This window comes from Xyrauchen texanus, chromosome 18 (assembly GCF_025860055.1).
Source record: "Xyrauchen texanus isolate HMW12.3.18 chromosome 18, RBS_HiC_50CHRs, whole genome shotgun sequence".
NCBI lineage: Eukaryota > Metazoa > Chordata > Actinopteri > Cypriniformes > Catostomidae > Xyrauchen > Xyrauchen texanus.
The window spans coordinates 2,095,640-2,116,994 of NC_068293.1; the positions used below are offsets into that span (position 1 = coordinate 2,095,640).

The following is a 21,355-nucleotide window of genomic DNA, read 5'->3' on the forward strand; positions in this document are numbered from 1 at the left end:
CAAGTGTGAAACGTTGCTTTACCTGGGGTTAAAGCAGGGTTTAGAATAAAGATAACCCGGGGTTAAGCGCAGTGTGAAAAGCCTTTTTAACTACTATGTACTACCATTAAACTACATACAATACAACATATTTACGGTGTAACAACATGTTGTTACACCATAAATTCTCATTCTCATCTCTGATGAGGTTGAGGTTGAGGTTAGATTTAGAAGTAGGGTTTAGGTTTAGGTTTATCATTAACAGAGTGATTACAGATGTAATTTGATGCAGGTACAAACTCACCGAACTGAAACTGTTCATTGTCCATTAGCCGAATAGATGCTGGAGCACATCTCTGTACGGGAGAAGAAATAAAAAAAAAAAAAAAAAAAACATCTTTAATTTGCATCCTCACACGGAAACAGATTAACACATCAGATGTATAATGTATCTCTCTCCTCCAGCTTTAAACAAATCTACAATATTATTATTGATTGAAGGTGCTTGCCGACACTGCAGTTGCCTTGGACATATATTGACATGTAGCGGTGTGGATGCAGTATTACGCAAATGCAACAGTTTTCAGTTACCGATGCAATTGCAGAAATACACTGCTCATAGTCATAGTTAATATATTCTACTTTACTGATTAAGCATTTTTCATCTAGTCATGTGATGTTAACATGAGTGGACCCAATCCATGTAAAATAAATCAGCTTTTGCTAGGCTACTGATGACGACAATATGTCATTTAAAACATCTTTTTTTTTAAGTACCATTCAATTCTTTTGTTGTAATTTTTTTTTTTATTGCTACTATTATTAAAAGCAACAGAGAGAAATAGTGTGTAGTCCTGAATAACAATCAATAATTGAATTTGAAGTTTGGATCAGAGTTTGTTTATGGACTAATAAGAAGCACTGTTGCACAGAACAGTGAGCTCATCAATAACGGCTACATCAGCAGCAGCCTCACAGGCTAGATAAGACCATTACCCAGAGTCTGAGCAGGGCTGCAGGAACACAAACTATAATGTGAGCTGCTGCAGCTCTTATTACACACAAACAAACACACACACACACACACACACACACACACACACACACACACACACACACACACACACACACACACACACACACACACACACACACACACACACACACACACACAATCTCAAAATCAATGCACAGACATAATTAGTCATTATATGACATAATATATATATATATATATATATATATATATATATATATATATATATATATATACACACACACCGTAAATCTGGCTCATTATACTGTACAGGGTACTTAAATATGAAAAAAGGTGCACTATATCATGACCTTATTAGTATTGGTCAACTGATATCAAAATATTGGAAGCAGATAATAAATGGCAAACCATTTTTCTGTATAAAAAAATATCTATAGTGTATTTTAACATGGCTGAAACAGACAAATACAGACCAATTAGCATCCAGGACTGGAAATATCTGTTTATACAGTACAATTATAATGTTGCTGAAGTCTGAATTCACAATTCAGCTTTGGATTAGGGCTTTAATACTATAGATGTATATAATACACCTATCAATCATGTCAGTTATAGGCCATAACATTAACATTATGTTCTTGCAATTAGTGCCATTAAAATGTCTAGTGCAGCCTGACTGTTTTCAAGTCAAATATGGTTGTGTACAGACCTGTCTGGCCACCTCTCTCAGACACGCCACACCCTGCTGGAAGTTTGGGAAGACCACAGAGCCATATTTCTGATATTTAGGGATGGGCCGGATCTTCATCGTAACTTCAGTCACCACTCCCAGTGTTCCTATGGATTAACACATCATCAGCATGTCAGTTTACTGATGGGAGCAATGTTTTCCACTAAACATTTCATAGCAGTGAATGTTTCACTGTGAGGTTTGATTCAGTATTGCACACATTAATGAAGTGATCATGTTCACAGCAAATTTTCAGCCAGATATAATTGTACAATAAAACAATACATCCTCATCCTGCATCTTTTTTTTCTTTCTTTCTTTCTTTGTAGCAATTAATGCTTGTGGCTCATGTTACACTGAAAATAATACATCTTATTTTGAACAATCCAGAACAATCTAAACCATATTTAAAAATGCTTAAATTGTTTAAATGTTCTTAATACAAAGTACAGTAAATAATAGTAAAAATAATTAAATTAATAAAAAAAAAACTATAAATATTTATGAAATTCTGATTGGTCCATCACAGCATTCAGTGGTCAAATATGTTTTTATACTGAAAACGGTATAATTGACTGTTGTCCTATTCATCTGATTTCTGACATAGATGTGCTAGTTTCATGACTCGTGGAGGGGTGGGAATCATAACTCAGCAGTCGGTTACCAAATAATGAGGTCATTTCATATTTTAACAGAATAGTTTTGCAAATGGTGTACACATAGACTTTTTAATTAGAACAAAACTCACAATGTCTAAATATTGTTTTATCAACAACCATTCAGTAATTACTCTTGGTTCATTTCCAGTCAGGCATGATGAAATGATTGACTTAGTGTTCAGCAAGTTTTTTGAGTCACAAAAAAAAAAATAAATAAATAAATAAAAAAATAGCTAGATACAACTAATTTGTTTTGCATTGTAGATTTAAAAGAATGGACTCATTGAAGTCATTAGTTTTGGGAATTGGACTATGTGTGATTACGCTGTAGATTCAAAAGAACCAGCTCATAACAGACATTTATTTGAGATGAAACTACATTACTGGTTGTGCTGTATGTTTCACTGTTTAGATTAAAATTAACCAACTCAAGAGTCATTCGATCAGGTGGTGCAGGAAACACTGTCCGTATTTTAGGGTGGTGTTGTTCGAGAACTGGTAACAGGAACCAAAAGTCATGAAAATCATTCTGTTTCAGAATAAAACAATTATAATTGAACTTCTCACGTAATACAATAACTGAAATCAATATTTCATGGTCATTAATTTATTTGCTGAGTAGCTGTGTAGTAAGTACTAATAATGTTCAGTTCTTGCTAAATAAAAATGGTAAATGTCTGCACTTATACAGCAATTTCTTTTTTTACCAAAGCACATTACACTTGTCCCAATCACCCATTCACACACCAATGATAGCAGAGCTGCCATGCAAGGCACTAGCCTGCCATTGGGAGCAACTTGGGGTTCAGTGTCTTGCCCAAGGACACTTCGGCATGTGGAGTCGTGCAGGCTGAGAATCGAACCGCCAACCCTGCGATTAGCAGCCGACACGCTCTACCACCTGAGCCACCCCAACCCCAAATAAAGATCTTGTGTATGATACAACACCTCTGATCACCCTGTCTGGGTTCATTTTGCAATAAAGACAGACTATACAGTACATATTCATGATTTTTCATCATTTTGTTCATATCTGTTATATTTCAGTAGTAAGTGGTAATTTGTATCGCAGCAGACAGGAATGTGTTTCGTTTGGTTTAATTACTCCAACTTTGTCAGAAAATTATGACAAGTTCTTTCAACCGCGGTTCACATGATTTGAATAGTCCTTAACACCAAGCAAAGACTATTACAACCAAGAAACACACACACACACACAAACACAGACACACACACAGAAATGGAGCCCCCGTCTCTCTGCTGGGAGTCCATGTGTTCATTTTCACCTGAACGCTCAAGTTACCTGCTCTTCTAAAGGAAGCAAAGAGATTTACGGATGTTGTGTTCTGTGACATAAAGCAGGTCGAAATCCAACGACACATTTGGGGGAGCAGAGCCTAGCGCAGCACGCTTCCTGTCCCACACCAGCATGACCTTTGACCCCTGAGAGTCTGCTTCTACACTCATTACTGCGAGACACTGATAGAGCAGACGTACATGTATGAGTGTTTAAAACTGGTGATAAAGTCCTGTGGAGAGTTTTTAATAGCCATAAGAGAAACTATGCTGTGCCACTAGATGAGAGTTTATTATGCTGGCCAGAAGGTTTATTTCAGCAATCCAACGCTTCTCAGGGAAACAGAGAAGATCATTTTTAATCAGTTTGTTCTACAGTTAAAAAACACAGTCTGTGAATGGTCATAAAAAATGACAAGCTCATCTTGTACGACTGTTGTTTTGCCAAGGGAAGTATCACTATTACTATTGCTCGCAAGTTTTACCGTATTTATCACTGCTCGAAGTGAGTCACTATGCACTGATACGGCAGTATTGTCGCCCGGACAGAGAACATTTTGAAATTTTGGTCAAAAGGAATAATTTACTAGTTTGTAGTTTTACAAATGATATCTAAGTAGTGGCAACAGTGTTTTATTTATTTTTTGTCCAAATCGTGCAGCCTTGTAATATATATGAAGAAAAAAAAAACAACAGAAAATTACAGAATAATTATGATTATCATTTTAACCAGTAATGTGCAGTCCTAAAGCAAGGCTATATATAGACACCAGATTTAGAAATAGACACGTGGGAGTGTGTGCTTTGATTTGGGTTGGTAAGTGACCACCTTGCAACCATGTAGCAACACACTATCAACACTGTAGTAAAAACATGTGTGGTGGTTGCCACACCCTGGCAATCACCTACAACACCCTAGCATCATGGCAACAACTTCTGCACAAGTAAGCACCACCAAGCACACTCTAGCAACCATGTAGCAACACACTAACAAAACCTTAGAAACCACATAGCAACACCCTGGCAACCCCTAACAACATTCTAGCATCATGACAATGACTTCTGCACAGACAAGCACCACCAAGAACCCCCCCAGCAACCAGCTAGAACACTCTAGCAACCATGTGGCAACACAATAAAAATACCTTAGCAACCACATAGCAACACCCTGACAACCACCTACAACACCCAAGTACCATGACATCTACTTCTGCACAGGTAAGCACTAGTGGTCGACCGATATTTCGCCAAAGCCCATAAACCGGCCATTCTGACTTTTTTTTAATTATCAGCATCGGCTGATACATTTTCTGTTTGTCTGTTTTTTTTTCTTGAGGGCACCGAAAATCGCCTGCTTGCATGTTAAGCGACTGAGACAGGTAAATGACCAGTCAAGGTTTGTTTTGTTGTTATGCGCATCATAATAGTGTTTCACAGTGTCATTTAAATGGTCCACATATCAGAGCCACAGACGTGTTTGTCTGTTAATGATAACATAATATTAAAGTGCTCACCTGTTTCATTCTCCCACTCTCTCCTCTAATGATAAAAAGAGAAATATCAATAAAAAAAATATAACATACCGTCTGCTAATATGCAGATATCTCATTTAAACATATGTAATAAACCACACCTCACACAACTTGAGCAGATCCAGCATCCTGTGCAGCACTAATATTTATCTCTAAATCACGTATTCAATCAGCCACTCCCCTACAGTTCCCTGAAACTTTTAACTTTTAAATAAAAGGCAAATATTAATAAAACTTCTATTACTACCATTTGCAAATATGCAGATATGTAGGGCTGCCCCTGACTAGACTATTTTCATAGTCTACTAGTAGTCGTTAATTTAAGCCATTAGCCATCATTAGTTGTCGCACGTTTATTATATTAATTTAATTGCTTATATGTTGGGGCGCATCGGAAAATGGTTTGAGTTCCAGGGCTGAGAAAGAATGTTCTAAGTAACATTGCTAACAATGTTCTACATTATGATATGAAATAATGAGCCTTTAAAATATTAATTTTACCACCGCACACATTAAGTGAGCCGCAGCGACACTGGCAAAATCAGTAATGATCCTGAATGTGTCTGGAAAAACCAGCAAGGAGACTGTCTGAACATTTTGTACATTTATAGAGAGAAATGCACATTGGATTTGTGCCAACAGAAGATGATCTCGGGGATGGACGATGGTCAGAGTAATCACCAAAAGCTGATGCCTCTGACGATGTCAAGACAATATTTGGCTAATTTTCCCATTAATCTATTAAATTGTTATTATTATTAGACTATCATTATTATCAAATTAATATTACAATATTAATATAAACGCGCTTGAAGAAACACACTTTATTATATTATTATTTTATCACTTTATTATTTATTTATTAGCTTTTTCGTTTCGTTATGAACAAACCTCACACAACTTGAGCAGATCCTGCATCCTGTGCAGCGCTCATTTATTTATCTCTAAATCATGTATTCAATCAGCCACTCCTCTACAGTTCCTTGACATTTTCAATTTTCTTTTCTAATGATAAAAGGCAAATATCAATTTTTATTATATACCACATATGCAGCACATATGCAGACATCTCGATTAAACCGATGTAATTCACGAACCTCACGAAAATCCAGCATTTTCTTCCCGTTGAGTGCTCATCAAATATCTTCCCCTGAAGCGTGTATTCTATCAGCCAGAATCAAAAACTTCAGGATCAAAAGTTCCTCTGATGGTCGATATATTGGTCGACCACCAGTTATTATTATTCCAGGTTAAACAAAACTTGAGCTTTATGGACAGTAACAGAGGGTGCCAATTGTCAATTCAACTGCCACGTTGTTTTTTTTTTTGTTTACTCATTTAGAATAATGCACTTAAAATGGAAGTCGGTAGGGCAAGTAAACTGGGTTTTTTTTTTTGCTAAAGAACAAACAGTAAATGAATTTAGTAAAAATTATTATTTTATCAGTGAAGTCTAAATCCTTCTTTTGAGGTGCCTACTTTTCTAGGTGGATGACTTCTGGTTATGTGCTATCATTGAAAATAAAGTATTTTTTGGCAACATTGTAGATAGTGCTTAAGTTGTATTTCATTTAACCCAGAATATTCCTTTAAACATGCTAATAACCAATGAAACACACTCGGAGACTACAGTCCTTACATTTAAATGCCCCCATAAAAAACAACAACAATTCTGTCAAGTGAACTTTAACGTCTCCGAAGGGAAAGGGTGAAATGGATCCTTCTTAAGTGTCTAAATGCCACTGACATTACAAAGCCATTTGTTAATCAGTATTTCTTAATCAGCCAGATGTCCTTCCTAATGGAATCATGAATGTTTAATTAATGCAGATAATTCTTGGAAATATTCATGCTCCCACAAAGAATTCATAAATAACAACCGGAAGATCATACTACTTAATACAATGAAGAAACGATGACACATTTAAAGCTCTGTAGGTCCATACAATGCAAGTGAATGGTGACCAAAACTTTTGAAGCTCCAAAAAGCACATAAAGGCAGCATAAAAGTAATCACACAGGTATCAGCAACGGTAAATTACAAAATGTACAGTGAAAAAGGAGTTAAATTATGGTCTATTCTCACTCAAAATCGATTGGATCACTTCAGAAGATATGGATTTAAACACTGGAGTTACTCTGGATTACTTATATGCTGCCTTTGAGCTTTTTGGAGCTTCTGAGTTCTGGTCACATTCACTTGCATTGCATGGACCCACAAAGCGTAGATATTCTTCTAAAAATCTTCATTTGTGTTCTGCAGAAGAAAGTAAGTCATACACATCTGGGATGGGATGAGGGTGCAAAAATTAAGAGAGAATTTTAATTTTTGGGTGAACTAACACCATAATCAATTTAGGGCTTCATTAAGGGGTTTATGACTTTTAGGATACAGTTAATCAACATGTAATGTACCGGTTACGTGAACCAGCAGACCTGTTGTGTGTGTGTGTGTGTGTGTGTGTGTGTGTGTTACTGATGAGAACAAATGGCCCTGTAGTTTGAGAAACACTTCCACAGAAGTACAAGGTGTACTGCCCCCTACTGGTTGTCCTACATTGATAACGACAAGCCAGCTGACCTCAGATCATATCCAAACCACCATAAAAAAGAAACAAAATTTCATGCAAGTTTGGTTATTGAGGTTTTGTGATATTCATCTAGAAATCCAAACCTTAAAACACACAAGAACACATGTTCGTACCCTCTGAGCCCAGTATGAAGTGATGTATATCGGGCCCAGTGGACATACGTGGCCCCAGACAGCTCTTCTCAATCACTCCTCTAGGGGTCACCATCTTTATATGCACCACCTCGGAACACAAGTGAGATCACAGGGAACATAAAATACCAACATGATGTGAGTGGGGCTGGATCTGATGTACTGGTATCACAGGCTCTGTTCCAGTCTCTAGTGAGCTGCATACCAGGCATTTGTAGCATGTTAAGACACTGTGCCTCAGCAGGTAGCTGCCTATGTATAAAGTATATAGTTCACTGGAGTTTGGAACAGAGCTACACAGAGTTACACAGAGTTACACAGTTGTGTGTATGTTTGTGGAATTGAGGGAGATCGGAAAACATACATACCAGATCCTCGATGTTGCCATATATGTTCTTCTTCATGCCCGATGCCCTTGTTGCCACCCATCCGCCCAGAGAACTGAACTCCATGGAGTCCGGCTCATGACCAGTACAGTAACCATGCTCATTCAACTGCACAAAAACACACATATGGATCAATAATATAACCTCAGAAACACTTATTTAAAAGAACAATTAAAAGCTACAAAGGGCTGCATGCACAAATACATTTAAAGGAATATTCTGGATTCAATACAAGTTAAGATCAGTCAACAACATGTGTAGCATAATGTTGATTACCACAGAAAATATTTCCAACTTGTCCCTCATTTATTTTTATTGTATTTATTTTTATTTGTAATATTTATTATTTTTCTACACTTTTTACCCCAATTTGGAATGCCCAATTCCCAATGCGCTCTAAGTCCTCATGGTGGCGTAGTGACTCGCCTCAATCTGGGTGGTTTAGGACAAATCTCAGTTGGAGGCTTCATGCTATTCTCCACGGCATCCACGCAGAACTCACCACATGCCCAACTGAGAGTGAGAACCACATTATAGTGGCCACGAGGAGGTTACCCCATGTGACTCTACCCTCCCTAGCAATTAGGCCAATTTGGTTGCTTAGGAGACCTGGCTGGAATCACTCAGCACACCCTGGATTCGAACTCACGATTCCAGGGGTGGTGGTCACCGTATGTACTCACTGAGCTACCCAGGCCCCCGTCCCTCGTTTATTTAAAAATGACTGCTACAGTGCGACACTTACAATGGAAGTCAATGGGGTCAATCTGTAAATGTTAAAAGACTCACTGTTTCAAATGTATAGCCACAAGATGTAAACAATGTGTGTTCCACATGATTTTAGTGTAATAAAATGTGACCAGTATTGCATCGTCATGACAACAAAGTTGTAATATTGCATATAACTTTACACAGATAAGATTAGTAAGGTATTTCATCACACGTAACATGTATTAACTTGTTACTACTCTTGTTATGTATATAGACTGGCCCCACTCATTTCCACTGTAAGTGCCTCACTGTAACCAATGGGTTTTCAAACATTTCTATGCAAAGGACCCCCAAATATAGTGATATCCATGCAAGGGACCCCCTTCCTAAAAGTTTTATATTTTCATATTAGTGAAATTAAATAATTGGCTTACATATTATCATTTTACTGAAGCTAAAAGATATTAGTAAAATATTATCTGTAAAATATCATGTCCAAAAATATTTTATTTCGTATTTGCGAAATATTTTTCTTTCTTATCTTATCTTCTTCACTATTAATGTTTTTAAGTACACCTAAAGAAAAATGTATTTCAATTAAACCAAAAAATATTGTTGGGCGATATGGCTTCAGAATTTATATCTCAATATTTTTCAGCAAATTAACGATATTCGATATACACTACCGGTCAAACGTTTTGAAACACTTATTCATTCATTATTATAATTTGTTTTTTTTCTTCACATTTTAGAATAATAGTAAAGTCATCACAACTATGGAATAATAGAAATGGAATTATGGGAATTATGTTGTGACTAAAAAATCCCAAATAAATAAAATGTGTGTGATATTTTAGCATCTTCAAAGTAGTCACCTTTTGCCTAGAATTTGCAGACATGTACTCTTGACATTTTCTCAAGCATCTTCTTGAGGTATCACCCTGTGATGCTTTTTAAACAGTATTGAAGGAGTTCCCATCTATGTTGGGCACTTAATTGCTGCTTTTCTTTATTATTTTGTCCAAGTCATCCATTTCAAAAACTTTTTTTAAACTTAAATTAATATTTTGAAATAAATTAACAAAAATTATATTTTTGTCAACAAAACTCATTTCAAACATTTAAGCATATGCCTTCAGATCAAAATATTTTTAATATCATGAGAAGTGTTTCAAAATGTTTGAATCGTGTGTCTCGATCATTTAAAACAATTTTTTTTATTTAAATCAGAGGAACCATCATTTCATCTAAACAGGCATTGTAGCCATGTAAAATTAATATTATAAAAGACATTACATAGAAATCTATTTAAAAATGATGAAGGCATATTTCACACAGTTTTTCACCAAATTAACACAAAGGAGATTAAAATGTAATAAATTTTATTAATTTGCACGTTTATGCTTACACCAATAAGCCACAACATTAACACAAACTGCTAATATTGTGTAGGTCCCCCCTCATACCACCAAAACAGCGCCAACCCGCATCTTAGAATAGCATTCAGAGATTATATTCTTCTAACCACAATTGTACAGAGCGGTTATCTGAGTTACCGTAGACTTTGTCAGTTCAAACCAGCCTGGCCATTCTCTGTTGACCGCTCTCATCAACAAGGCGTTTCCATCCAACAATCATTCCTGCGATTAACTAGTCAGCCAATCATTTGGCACCATTGCAGTGCATAAAATCATGCAGATATGGGTCAGGAGCTTCAGTTAATGTTCACATCAACCATCAGAATGGGGAAAAAATTATCTCAGTGATCTGGATCTGATTGTTGGTGCCGAATGGGCTGGTTTGAGTATTTCTGTAACTGCTGATCTTCTTATTCTTATTCAGTATGGTGCCAAAAATAAAAAAAATCCAGTGAGCGGCAGTTCTCTGTATGGAAATGCCTTGTTGAGAGATGTCAACAGAGAATGGCTAGACTGGTTCGAACTGACAAAGTCTTCAGTAACTCAGATAACCGTTCCGTACAATGGTGGTGAGAAGTATATCATCTTAGAATGCTATTCTGAGATGTGGGTTGGCGCTCTTTTGGCAGCATGAGGGGGACCTACACAATATGTGGTGGTTTTAATGTTGTGACTGATCAGTGTATATTTAACACACAATCATACAGTATATGGAAGCTTATTATATTTAGCTTCATATATTTTTACTAGGGCTGAACGATTAATTGCATTTGCGATAATATCGCGACATGATAAAACAAGATTTTTTAACCACAAAGGCTGCGATTACATACAGTTCACGTGACATGCGAGATTAAACCAGTCTGCAGATGAAGCATCAACTTGGCAAGCTAAGCTGTACCTTGACCTGTTGTAAAATGGCTTCAGGCTTGACAGAACCTGACACTGTTGAAACATTAGTGTCAAAGAGGAACAGTATGTCAGTTATGTGGGACTATTTTGGCTTTAAAAAAATGTTGCTGCGCAGTGTCAGGTATTGAGCAAAACCTGCCATGCTAACGTTGCTACCTCACAGGGCAACACTACTAACCTGTATCAGCACTTAAAAAACACCACAAAGCCATGTACGATAGTTTCATGGCTAAAAAGCCGAACACCAGTGTGTCAAGTAAGCCAAATACCACCCGACAGGGATCACGGACCGAAATGTTTTTAAACATAACTCTATATGAACATACTTCAAAACGGCACGTAGAATTTTCTCAAGCAGTAACAGAGTTCATCGCGAAAGATATGATGCCCCTCAGTACGGTGACCAAGCCTGGGTTCACGGCTTTGATAAATACACTAGATAGGGTACAACATGCCCTCGCGCACATATTTTAGCCAGGTCGCCATACTAGAGCTACACAAAAAATGCAAACAGAAAGTCACAGCGGAGCTGAAAACAAAGGAGTTTTTCACTACTACAACAGACATGTGGTCAAGCCGTACAGCGGAGCCCTATCAGAGTATTACGGTACATTTCATTACTGAAGACTTCAACCTCAAAGCTCGCTGCCTTCAAACTACCTACTTCCCAGATGACCACACAGGGGAAAATATTGCAAATATTGCTTATTTGTCAGTGCTTTATGTTGTCATGATAATTATTACATGTTTACAAGGCTGGAAGTTCAACAAATCAGTAAACATACTACTGTGATTGACATTTTCATTTAACTACTTCATATCAATTCATGCATAACCTAATTTAATAATAACATAAAGGCATGGCCTACAGGAAAGAGCAGTTTAATCTATCTAATACTGTGTTGTTCATACGATACAATGATTTATTGCTTGTCTTTGTTGAATAATACAGATGATAGGAGAAAAAAAATCGCATTTTAAAATCACAATCGCAATATTGTTAAAGAAAATCGCAATCCGATTATTTTCCAAAATCGTTCAGCCCTAATTTTTACTAAACCATTTTTCTTTGTGAATGAACAAGATGTGCAACAACTACTTCACTTATTTTTTAGAAATCAGATGAATATTGCATAGATCTAAATTATCACTGTGGAACCCAGTCAAGTTCATTATTATAATATTATACTGAATTATTTTTATTTTCAATATAAGATTTTTTTTTTTATAGACAAATTCATATATTTCTGTCCTATATTTTTATTTTGACACTGCAAGTGCAGTCTTGTTTATTTCACCTTCACTAGGAGCTTTTAATACGAAACAGAATGTGCAATGTTTGTTATGAGTTTCTCATCAAACTCTCCTTTACTGTTCTCCATTTGTAGATTTTACTTTATAGCTGTTACTAATGTTTAGAATTGTGTGAATGCTTGAGCATGCTCCCAGCCCTACTTCCAATAGCAGCTTTACTGATGGCTTTATATCCCCCAAGAAGTATATATTTACACACACATATACTATCACAAACCTATCCAACAACCTATAAAACTATGGCTGGCAATAGAATAAAATAATTATAAAACAATTATAACATTCAGATGATTTGCAAATGGTTTAAATCAATTAAATGAAACTTTTTTCCACAATTTTTTTTATTTATTTTTTTGCTGTTGACCCCTCAGAACCCCCTTGTTTCCCAGACCCCAATTTGAAAAACCCTGCTATTTATTTATTTTTTTAGTAGATGCTATTTACACCCCAGTGCAAATAGTGGCAGATAATAACCCTAACCCTAACCATGGTGTAAATATTGTCAGATACTTACATGCAGTCTGGGCATCACAGCAGTGTGTTTACTGTATTTATTTAGAGTCCCACAGAAACACTACATAAACCTCTACCCTTAAACATAACCTTAAAAAAAAAATTACCTCAATTTTACAACAGTAACCAGTTTCACCATGGTATTTTTTGTACATTTACAGGAACCACAAAATTAATCATGGCTATATTACTGTAGCAACATTTATATTAATTTTTATCTATTACTTTAAGTAGTATTAAAGGAAATATTAAGAGTGGATACGGGGAATCGGATGGGAAAAGAGTGGGAAAAAACGTGGATTCAAACCGTGGTCACTAGGACAACAGCATAAGTTCATGTACAATCTTTACACCCCACACCACTGCAGCAACACCTTCTGTCTAGTTTATTTCTGTAGTTCCACCAGACTAATGGGGTGCAAATAGCTGCACTTTGTGGCAGATGCCATTTACACTGGGTTTATTTTTATTTTATATTTTTGTGGTAATCAATATTATGCCAAAACTGTCCATTGGGTTTAACTTTTATTGAACCAGGAATATTCCTTTAAACTGAAATGAAAGTACACAACTAATAATAATTAAATATTAAGTTATGAGAGATGTGACTATATAGTGAATGTAGTCATGGTTACCAATGGCGTTGTTACCCCTGCAACCCCAGTCATAACTATATTTACAATAAAGCACAGTCTCAAGTGCATTTTTGCTTATAAAATATGGTTACAGCATAATGAAAATATTTTCTTAAAATATTTATTTTATAAGCAAATTCATATAGAGCCATGCCTCCACTAGAAGAGGCCTCTATGGGTGCTGTGCAGTGATATACTTTTCACTGTGGCAGTGCAAATGTTTGAGGCTCTGGAGATTTGGGGGTCTGGATGTTCATATTAGGTAGGTGAACAGGTGTGTTTGCATCTCAATTGTTCCTATATTGTTTGTGTTTTAGCATGGCTGGAAATCGGCATTGACCAACCAGCATCCAGAACAGGAACAATCCATGGTCTAATAAAAATCCTAATAGCACTAGTTTCAATAAAACAACAGCCACACAGGAAATGTGTTTCTGGACAAACAGTGCTATTCGGGCTCTATGAAGCCAGATCTGTGTTACAGATCTGTTTCCTGCAGACAGAACAGTGTGGAGTGTGTGAGCGAGTAAGAGCTCATAGTGTTATTGATCAGTCTCAGATAAAACACACTCCTGGTGATTTAATTAACCAAAGCCCCCACACTTTAATGTTCCTCCAGCTGTGCACATGATATATCCTGTATTCAACACATCCACACACCCACTGTCTGATTTTGATGCATGTCACACACAATACTTTACATCACACCATCAGCAATGGTGCTATTTTTTTTACATTAGTTTGATTGGGCCATCTGCTCTGTGTGTGTGTGTGTGTGTGTGTGTAAGGCACAATCAAACTGCCTGTTTTTACTCTTGAATGTGAATGCCTCTACACACACAAACAAACACAAATACACACATGAAGTCCATGAGCACAGGCGAGACCTGCTGAAAACTCTTTGCTTTGAATTGAACATGTTTTTTTAACGTTTGTTGTAAAATCATACTGCATATAACTGACCTGTCTCTCTAGATCCTGTCCAATGATTCCAGCCTCCACATGAGCAGTTAGATTTTTCTCATCAATCCACAATACTCGGTTCTAGACAAAAGAAAATAAAGAACATGACAGATCAAACAGATGGAATCCTCATAGTTTAATAGGGAATACAGATTTATGACTTGGGGGGTAGAAAACAAGATTATAATAGTTGAATAGAACGGAAAACAGAATTGAATACAATAGAACACAGCAGTATAGAATAGAACAACAGGAAAGAATAGAATAATAGTACAAGACGAGACAACAGAACACAATGGAGTTGAATAGAATAGAACAACAGAAACAGAGCAAAATATGATAGAAATATAGTAGGCTAGACTAGAATATAACAGAACAACAGAATAGAATAGGATACAAAAACAGAATAGGATCTAACTGAACAGAATAGAATATGATACAACTGAATACAATAGAATAGAATAACAGTATAATAAAATAGAACAGAGAACAATATGATAGAATAGCAGTACAATAAAATAGAACTTAAACAGAATAGAAATAAATATGACAGACCAGTACAGAGCAGAATAAGAGCACAATAGAGTAGAATAGAAAAGAAGAAAATAGAACTGAATACAATATAATAGAACAGAATAAGAGTAAAATAGAGAAGAACATAACATGTGTAGAGCCTAATACAACAGAATAGTATGGAGCAGAACAAAATTGAACACAGTTGAGTGAAATAGCGTAACGGAATGTCAGGAGAGAGAATAGAATATAACAATACAATAGAACAGAGTACAATAGAACACAGCAGTATAGAAGAGAATAAAGAGGTAGAACAGATCAGAATAAAATGCAATAGAACAAATTAGTACAGCAGTAGAACAGCAGAACAGAATAGAACTTAATATAATGACACATGAGAGTGAAATAGAAAAGAATAGAACTGAAAACATAAAAGAACAGTGCAGAGCAGAATTAAGTACAATAGAATAGAACTGAATTCAATAAGAGTAGAATAGGAAGAGTGTAATAGACTAGACTAGAATAGAGTAGAGTAGAAATTAAATAGAGCAGAGTAGAACAGAATCTTGTCATATGACTGGGCCGGTGAGAACTGTTGTTGGTCCAGCTATGCATCATAGAAGTGTCTTTTGTACTGCACAGTCTCTTGTGTCTTATTGCTTCAGCAGAATGTGTGCTGTACAACACAATACATGGACTGCTAAACAGTCCGATTATACATGAATACATAAAGACGAGAGAGATTGAGTACACAGGAATGATTCTAATACACAAGAATGAGAGCGAGAGGGAGAGATTTTCATTAAAAGAGCAGTGGCTGACATTGTGAGCATGTCTGCAGGGCTCCATGAAATCCACACGTCAAACTGATTCACTGCTGTTAAACTCAGCCCACATATCTGAGCTTACAGATTCAGGAAAGAGACTGTGTGTGTGTGTGTGTGTGTGTGTGTGTGTGTGTGTGTGTGTGTGTGTGTGTGTGTGTACCACTGCAACACAAACAGCTGGATGAAGTCTCCCCTGATGTTTGTTGAACTGTAATAGCTTTTCTTTTCTCTTGTGCCTTACAACTAAAATCAGCACATTTTGAACTCAGTTTACCAATAAAAACACACATTTAATCACAAGGGGCATAAGTTGGTGTGTGATTCAGAGATGGTGAATGTTCACCCGTGTTTGTTCCCCTGCTTTCCCATGGGGTTAAATACTCTTAAGGAAACAGCCCTATCTCCACAGGTGGCTCCGCCCCTCTGCCATCAATCACACCGGTGCACTCGTAAAACAACTCCGCTTATGAGTCACTACCTTTCATGTGCATGACCCATGATCCCTACAACAGGTCAGCCTATGTCATAGCCACAGATGAAACACAATGAAATTGAAAGAAAGAGTGTGCACACACATATGTATGGATGTATAGTAGTGTCACAAACTCCACACTGAAAATCTGGGATTCAAAATCTGACTGAAAAAAAACCCCAGAATGAAACAAAGAAACATTTTAAAGTAAATGAATTGTGATTGCACTATTGATTATGATTCTGACTAATCAAAAACACATTTGTGACACTGACCGAGTAAACACTTTCAATTTAGATTTTGTTCTTACATTTTTATGCTGATAAAATAATTTATAATGAAACAAGTGTTTTAAATATTAAAACAATAAAATTTACATTTTCACTAGTAGTCTCATACTTTTGTATGTGTAAGCATTTACTGACCATCTGAGATGTGTCCAAAGACACAATAGAGCGAGTCTCCTCATGGGGGCACTCTAGAGCACTGGACACACTCGTACCACCTGATCAGAGAGAGAGAGAGAGAGAGAGAGAGAGAGAAAGAGAGAGAGAGAGAGAGATAAGGTCTCTGTCTGTGAGCATTACACAGATGTGTGTCCTTTACTACTACATACTTGCCTCCGTATGGTATTAAGCAGGTGTTGTGTTTACAGGCCAGTTCCACAATCTTCTCCACATCATTGTGACAGCCTGCAAAAATGTAATCTGGATAAATAAAATACACTGAGCATGTTCATTTCTAACATTACATCTTATTCATAACAAAACAGAATGACTTTCTTCAATGAACATAAGAGATGTTCGTCAGAATGTTTGGGACTGACCGATTAAAAATGTCATGCTCATTTGAAACCATTTTTAATTTTGGACAACTATTCCTTGAACAGTACCACCTGTGGGTGGTATTTTGACAAGTAGAATTAAAAAGTTTTATTTTTGTAACAAAGAAAAGATCCAGAAAATAACAGAACAATGTTTTTTTTTTTTTTATTATTAATGAGTGTAACTTCATTATTCAGCAAAACGATGAAGACTGAAAAAAGCATGCAGTATTTTAGGAAATAATGTTGGGCGGGACTTGATTTCATCCACTAAGATTTTATCGGATTGTGAGAAGTAGCACTGCATAACACACTCATGAAGCCTTGGTTCCCTCAGCAGTAAAGAAACAGTCATTTCTGAGGCAGACAAAATATTTATTTCCCTTAAGTAATCTACACTGATGAATCAGGCACAATAAGAACAGAACATGTGTTAAGAAAGCAAATGGGGGGCTTGGTTATCTCAGCAAGTTTTGATGCTGACCATCACCCCAAGACTCATGGGGTAGGCTATTCGTGGTCACGATTAGCGCTCTCAAAGGGGCGTGTGGTAAGTTGTGCATGGATTGCGGAGAGTAGCATGAGCCTCCACATGCTGAGTCTCCGCGGTTGTCATGAACAATGAGTCACGTGATAAAATGCATGGATTGACTGTCTCAGAAGCGAGAACTGAGACTTGTCCTCCGCCACCCGGATTGAGGTGAGTAACCACACCACAAGGACCTACTAAGTAGTGGGAATTGGGCATTCCAAATTGTGGAGAAAGGGGGATCAAATAAATAAAATGTAAAAAAGAAAGCAAATGGGATCGATTTTGATTTTATATCATTAAATTTGTTCAGATCAGGATACAAAGATGGAATTTTCTACATCAATTCAAGTCACAAGAGAGATATACAATCAAGGTTTTTGGAAGCCGGCAGTGATGTTTATGGGATACTCTGCTGGGTTTTAGTCCTGGATGTTAGGAGGGAGAATATTAAGGGGACTCTGTTAATCAAAGCTCAGCCATCAATCAGAAGCTCATTTGCATGGTGAAATGGGTCTTGTCAATAATCCACCAATCAGAGAGCAGCTACTCTGATGGCATCATTGGATGGCATACATGCCCATTCCCACTAATTAAAGTGGTTCTCATGAATATGAATTAGCATTCATTAATGTTAACCATTTGCAGTCACTCACTCGGCCAAACCACCATGTCTGGCACCCGTCCTATCCTCCCCTCACGCAGGGCAAAGATTTCATGCAGGCAGTGTCCTGAGGAAAAAGAAAGAAAACTTTTGTCCATACTATAATGGTATTTGGGCGTGAAGAGTAAAAAAAAAAAAACAAGCACAAAAAAAAAACAAAAGGCCAAAACACATGGAAACACCATTAAGCAGGGGTTCAAACTATAAGGAAATTCAACATAAATTTTCCATAACATAATAATAAAAAAAATTATATTATATTTTAGTTAACTTAAAAAAATTATATTTTATGAATTAGAGTAAATATTTCTAATTTTATCATTTTGGCATTTGAATTAATTTAACAATCCCCCTGTTGCAAAACCATGTAATGAACCAATCAGGAAGGACAGAACGAACAAAATAACAAAATACATTTTTAAAGAAAGATGTTTAAAAAAAAGAATATTCTAAAGAAAGATAAAAAAAAAGTTTGTAAGAAAGAATGTTTGAAAGAAAGTCCATAACAAAGTAAAAAAAACTAAAGAAAGAATGTGCAAAAGAAACAAAGAAAGTCGTACTTTAAGACATATAGAAATGATATTTTTCTTTTGATTTTGGGGTGAAACAGAAACAGATTTGTTTGGACAATCGCTACACTGTTGTAAATTAAAACTGAGTTTCTGCATGGCGGTTCTTTACCATGAGCTCTGAAAACCCGATCCTCTGGATCATGTGACACGGCCACGCCCGCCGCCTTCAGATCCTCCATGAATGGCTCATTCAGGTTAGGAGGCGTGACTGCATTTAAATTCAGCGTGGGCTAGAAGATAACAAACGCATTACACACATGAACACGCATGACACAAGAGTCTGGTAGAGGTCAAGTTACTGTCTACTTACTGAAGCAGGAGTTTTCTGTTGTAAATTAGCTCCAAATGTGCCCTCAAACCAGTCCTTCAAACTCGGCAGAATCAGCCCACTCAACCGATACCTGAAACCAACAACGCCCAAATGTATATTAAGCCATTTCATAACAGTAAAAGACTACAATATTGCAAAGGTTCACAATTTCCTAAGATTTCACCTGCATAAGCTTGAGTAAAAATAAAAAATACATGTATGCAGTGGATAATAATGTTTGCATAACTCATGTCAGACAAATAATTCTACAGAACATCAACATGTGTAAATAAAGACTTTAAGAATGGCTACTAGCTCACACCAAATTTGACAATGCTTTTACAAGCATTTTTCTAAACACCAGTTTCTTTTCTTTTTTTGACCATACTTAAATATATATATATATAAACCGTATTGCAATCACAATTTTCAGTTTCCCATGTAGCCCTGGGGGAAAACAAATATCCGGTTAAGTTGTTAGCTGGTTTTCAGTCTGATCAAGCTGGTTAGGTTGGTTGTTTTGATGTTTTTTAGAGAGGTTTTGGACACTAGACCAACTGGTTTAAAGCATTTTCTTTTTGCTTGAGATTAATGTTTTCATTTCACTTTATATTTTGTTACACCAGTAGAAGACAATCTGAAATATCAACCCCATTTCCATGGTTTTGTATGGTAAACAACAGATAATTGATTAAATTATCTTTATTTCTAATAAGCACATTATAACGTAATGTAATTGCCTTCCATTTATATAGTGCTTTCCTGGGAAATCATCAACCCTTTTACTTTTCAAAAGAAATTATATCCTAACATATGTAAATATAATCTAATTTAGCCTGAGATTGTGCAACTTATTGCATTTATTAACACTTAAAGACATAATTTTCTGATAGACTGTTTTGAATCATGCAGAAATGTATTTAAAACACTTTCTCTGGCAGTGCAGACAGCAGACAATATATGGCAGTAGCACGTCGAACTGGACTAAGAAACAAAATGGCACAGGTCAGTGAAACCTTCAGCCACATGTGACACAACTGAAATATTTGTCCTGGAAGTGCTGCAATACTGACATGTGAATGGACCATTTTTATATTGTCCTTAAAGTGTTACAAACAAACAATTTACATGACAACAGTGAAGCATTAAAATACTGTTTTTTTTTTTTTTTTTTTTTAAATATATATATATATAAGTAGGCTTTACTTGCCACCCATGCCATGATGACATCTGTGATTAATTTACACAAAATTAGAACAAAAATCAGTTTGTTTACTTTGAAAGGCTCCTAACATGCTGATTAATGAAGTTAGATTTAGGCCTCTATAGTGCGGAGAGCAGGAATAAAAACATGTTTAGCACTATGAAATAAGTGTGTGGCGCTGAACACACTCCGCTCCACGCTCGCACACATGTATCCTTTCACAATCACTTAGCCAGGTGTCATATAACTAGCAGAAAGATTTCGATTTCGATTTAGATCTCAATCGGGACTGAAATGTCCTTTGGTCCGGACAGGAGTCCACCTATTGAGCACCCCTGCTATATGTGCTAGTATAACATTTGCCAGGGAAACAGTCTTGGATTCTATTAGATTACGCTTTGCCACTGTGCCTGGATGATTACGCAGAATAAGAGACATTCTATGACTGTGTTTATTGCAGGACCTTTAAGGAACACACTGTGCTCAATATTATAGTGGGTTCACACATCCTCTGTGAGCGGCACGTTTGAGTTTCGGCACCCATATTAACAGATGACATGCCAGCGTGAGTCGCGAAGTGATGCGTCCCAGATGTGGCAGTGAGTGGATAGTTTCGGCGTTGATCCTATTTTTGCCACGTGGCTCTGGATGCAGTACAACACAAGTTGTATTTT

General features: G+C 36.5%; 1 protein-coding gene across 1 annotated transcript in view; it reads right to left on the minus strand.

The window, feature by feature from the left end:
- Positions 1–21,355, minus strand: part of LOC127659342 (alkyldihydroxyacetonephosphate synthase, peroxisomal-like) — a 65,129-nt gene that overhangs the window by 25,231 nt on the left and 18,543 nt on the right. Inside the window, exons 3-12 of the mRNA XM_052149120.1 lie at positions 19,478–19,568; positions 19,277–19,397; positions 18,588–18,662; positions 17,200–17,271; positions 17,005–17,084; positions 14,768–14,848; positions 8,284–8,409; positions 7,898–8,006; positions 1,686–1,813; positions 284–335 (exon numbers count right to left, since the gene is read on the minus strand). Coding sequence (XP_052005080.1) covers positions 284–335; positions 1,686–1,813; positions 7,898–8,006; positions 8,284–8,409; positions 14,768–14,848; positions 17,005–17,084; positions 17,200–17,271; positions 18,588–18,662; positions 19,277–19,397; positions 19,478–19,568 — 935 coding nt within the window. The remainder of the gene's footprint in view (positions 1–283; positions 336–1,685; positions 1,814–7,897; positions 8,007–8,283; positions 8,410–14,767; positions 14,849–17,004; positions 17,085–17,199; positions 17,272–18,587; positions 18,663–19,276; positions 19,398–19,477; positions 19,569–21,355) is intronic.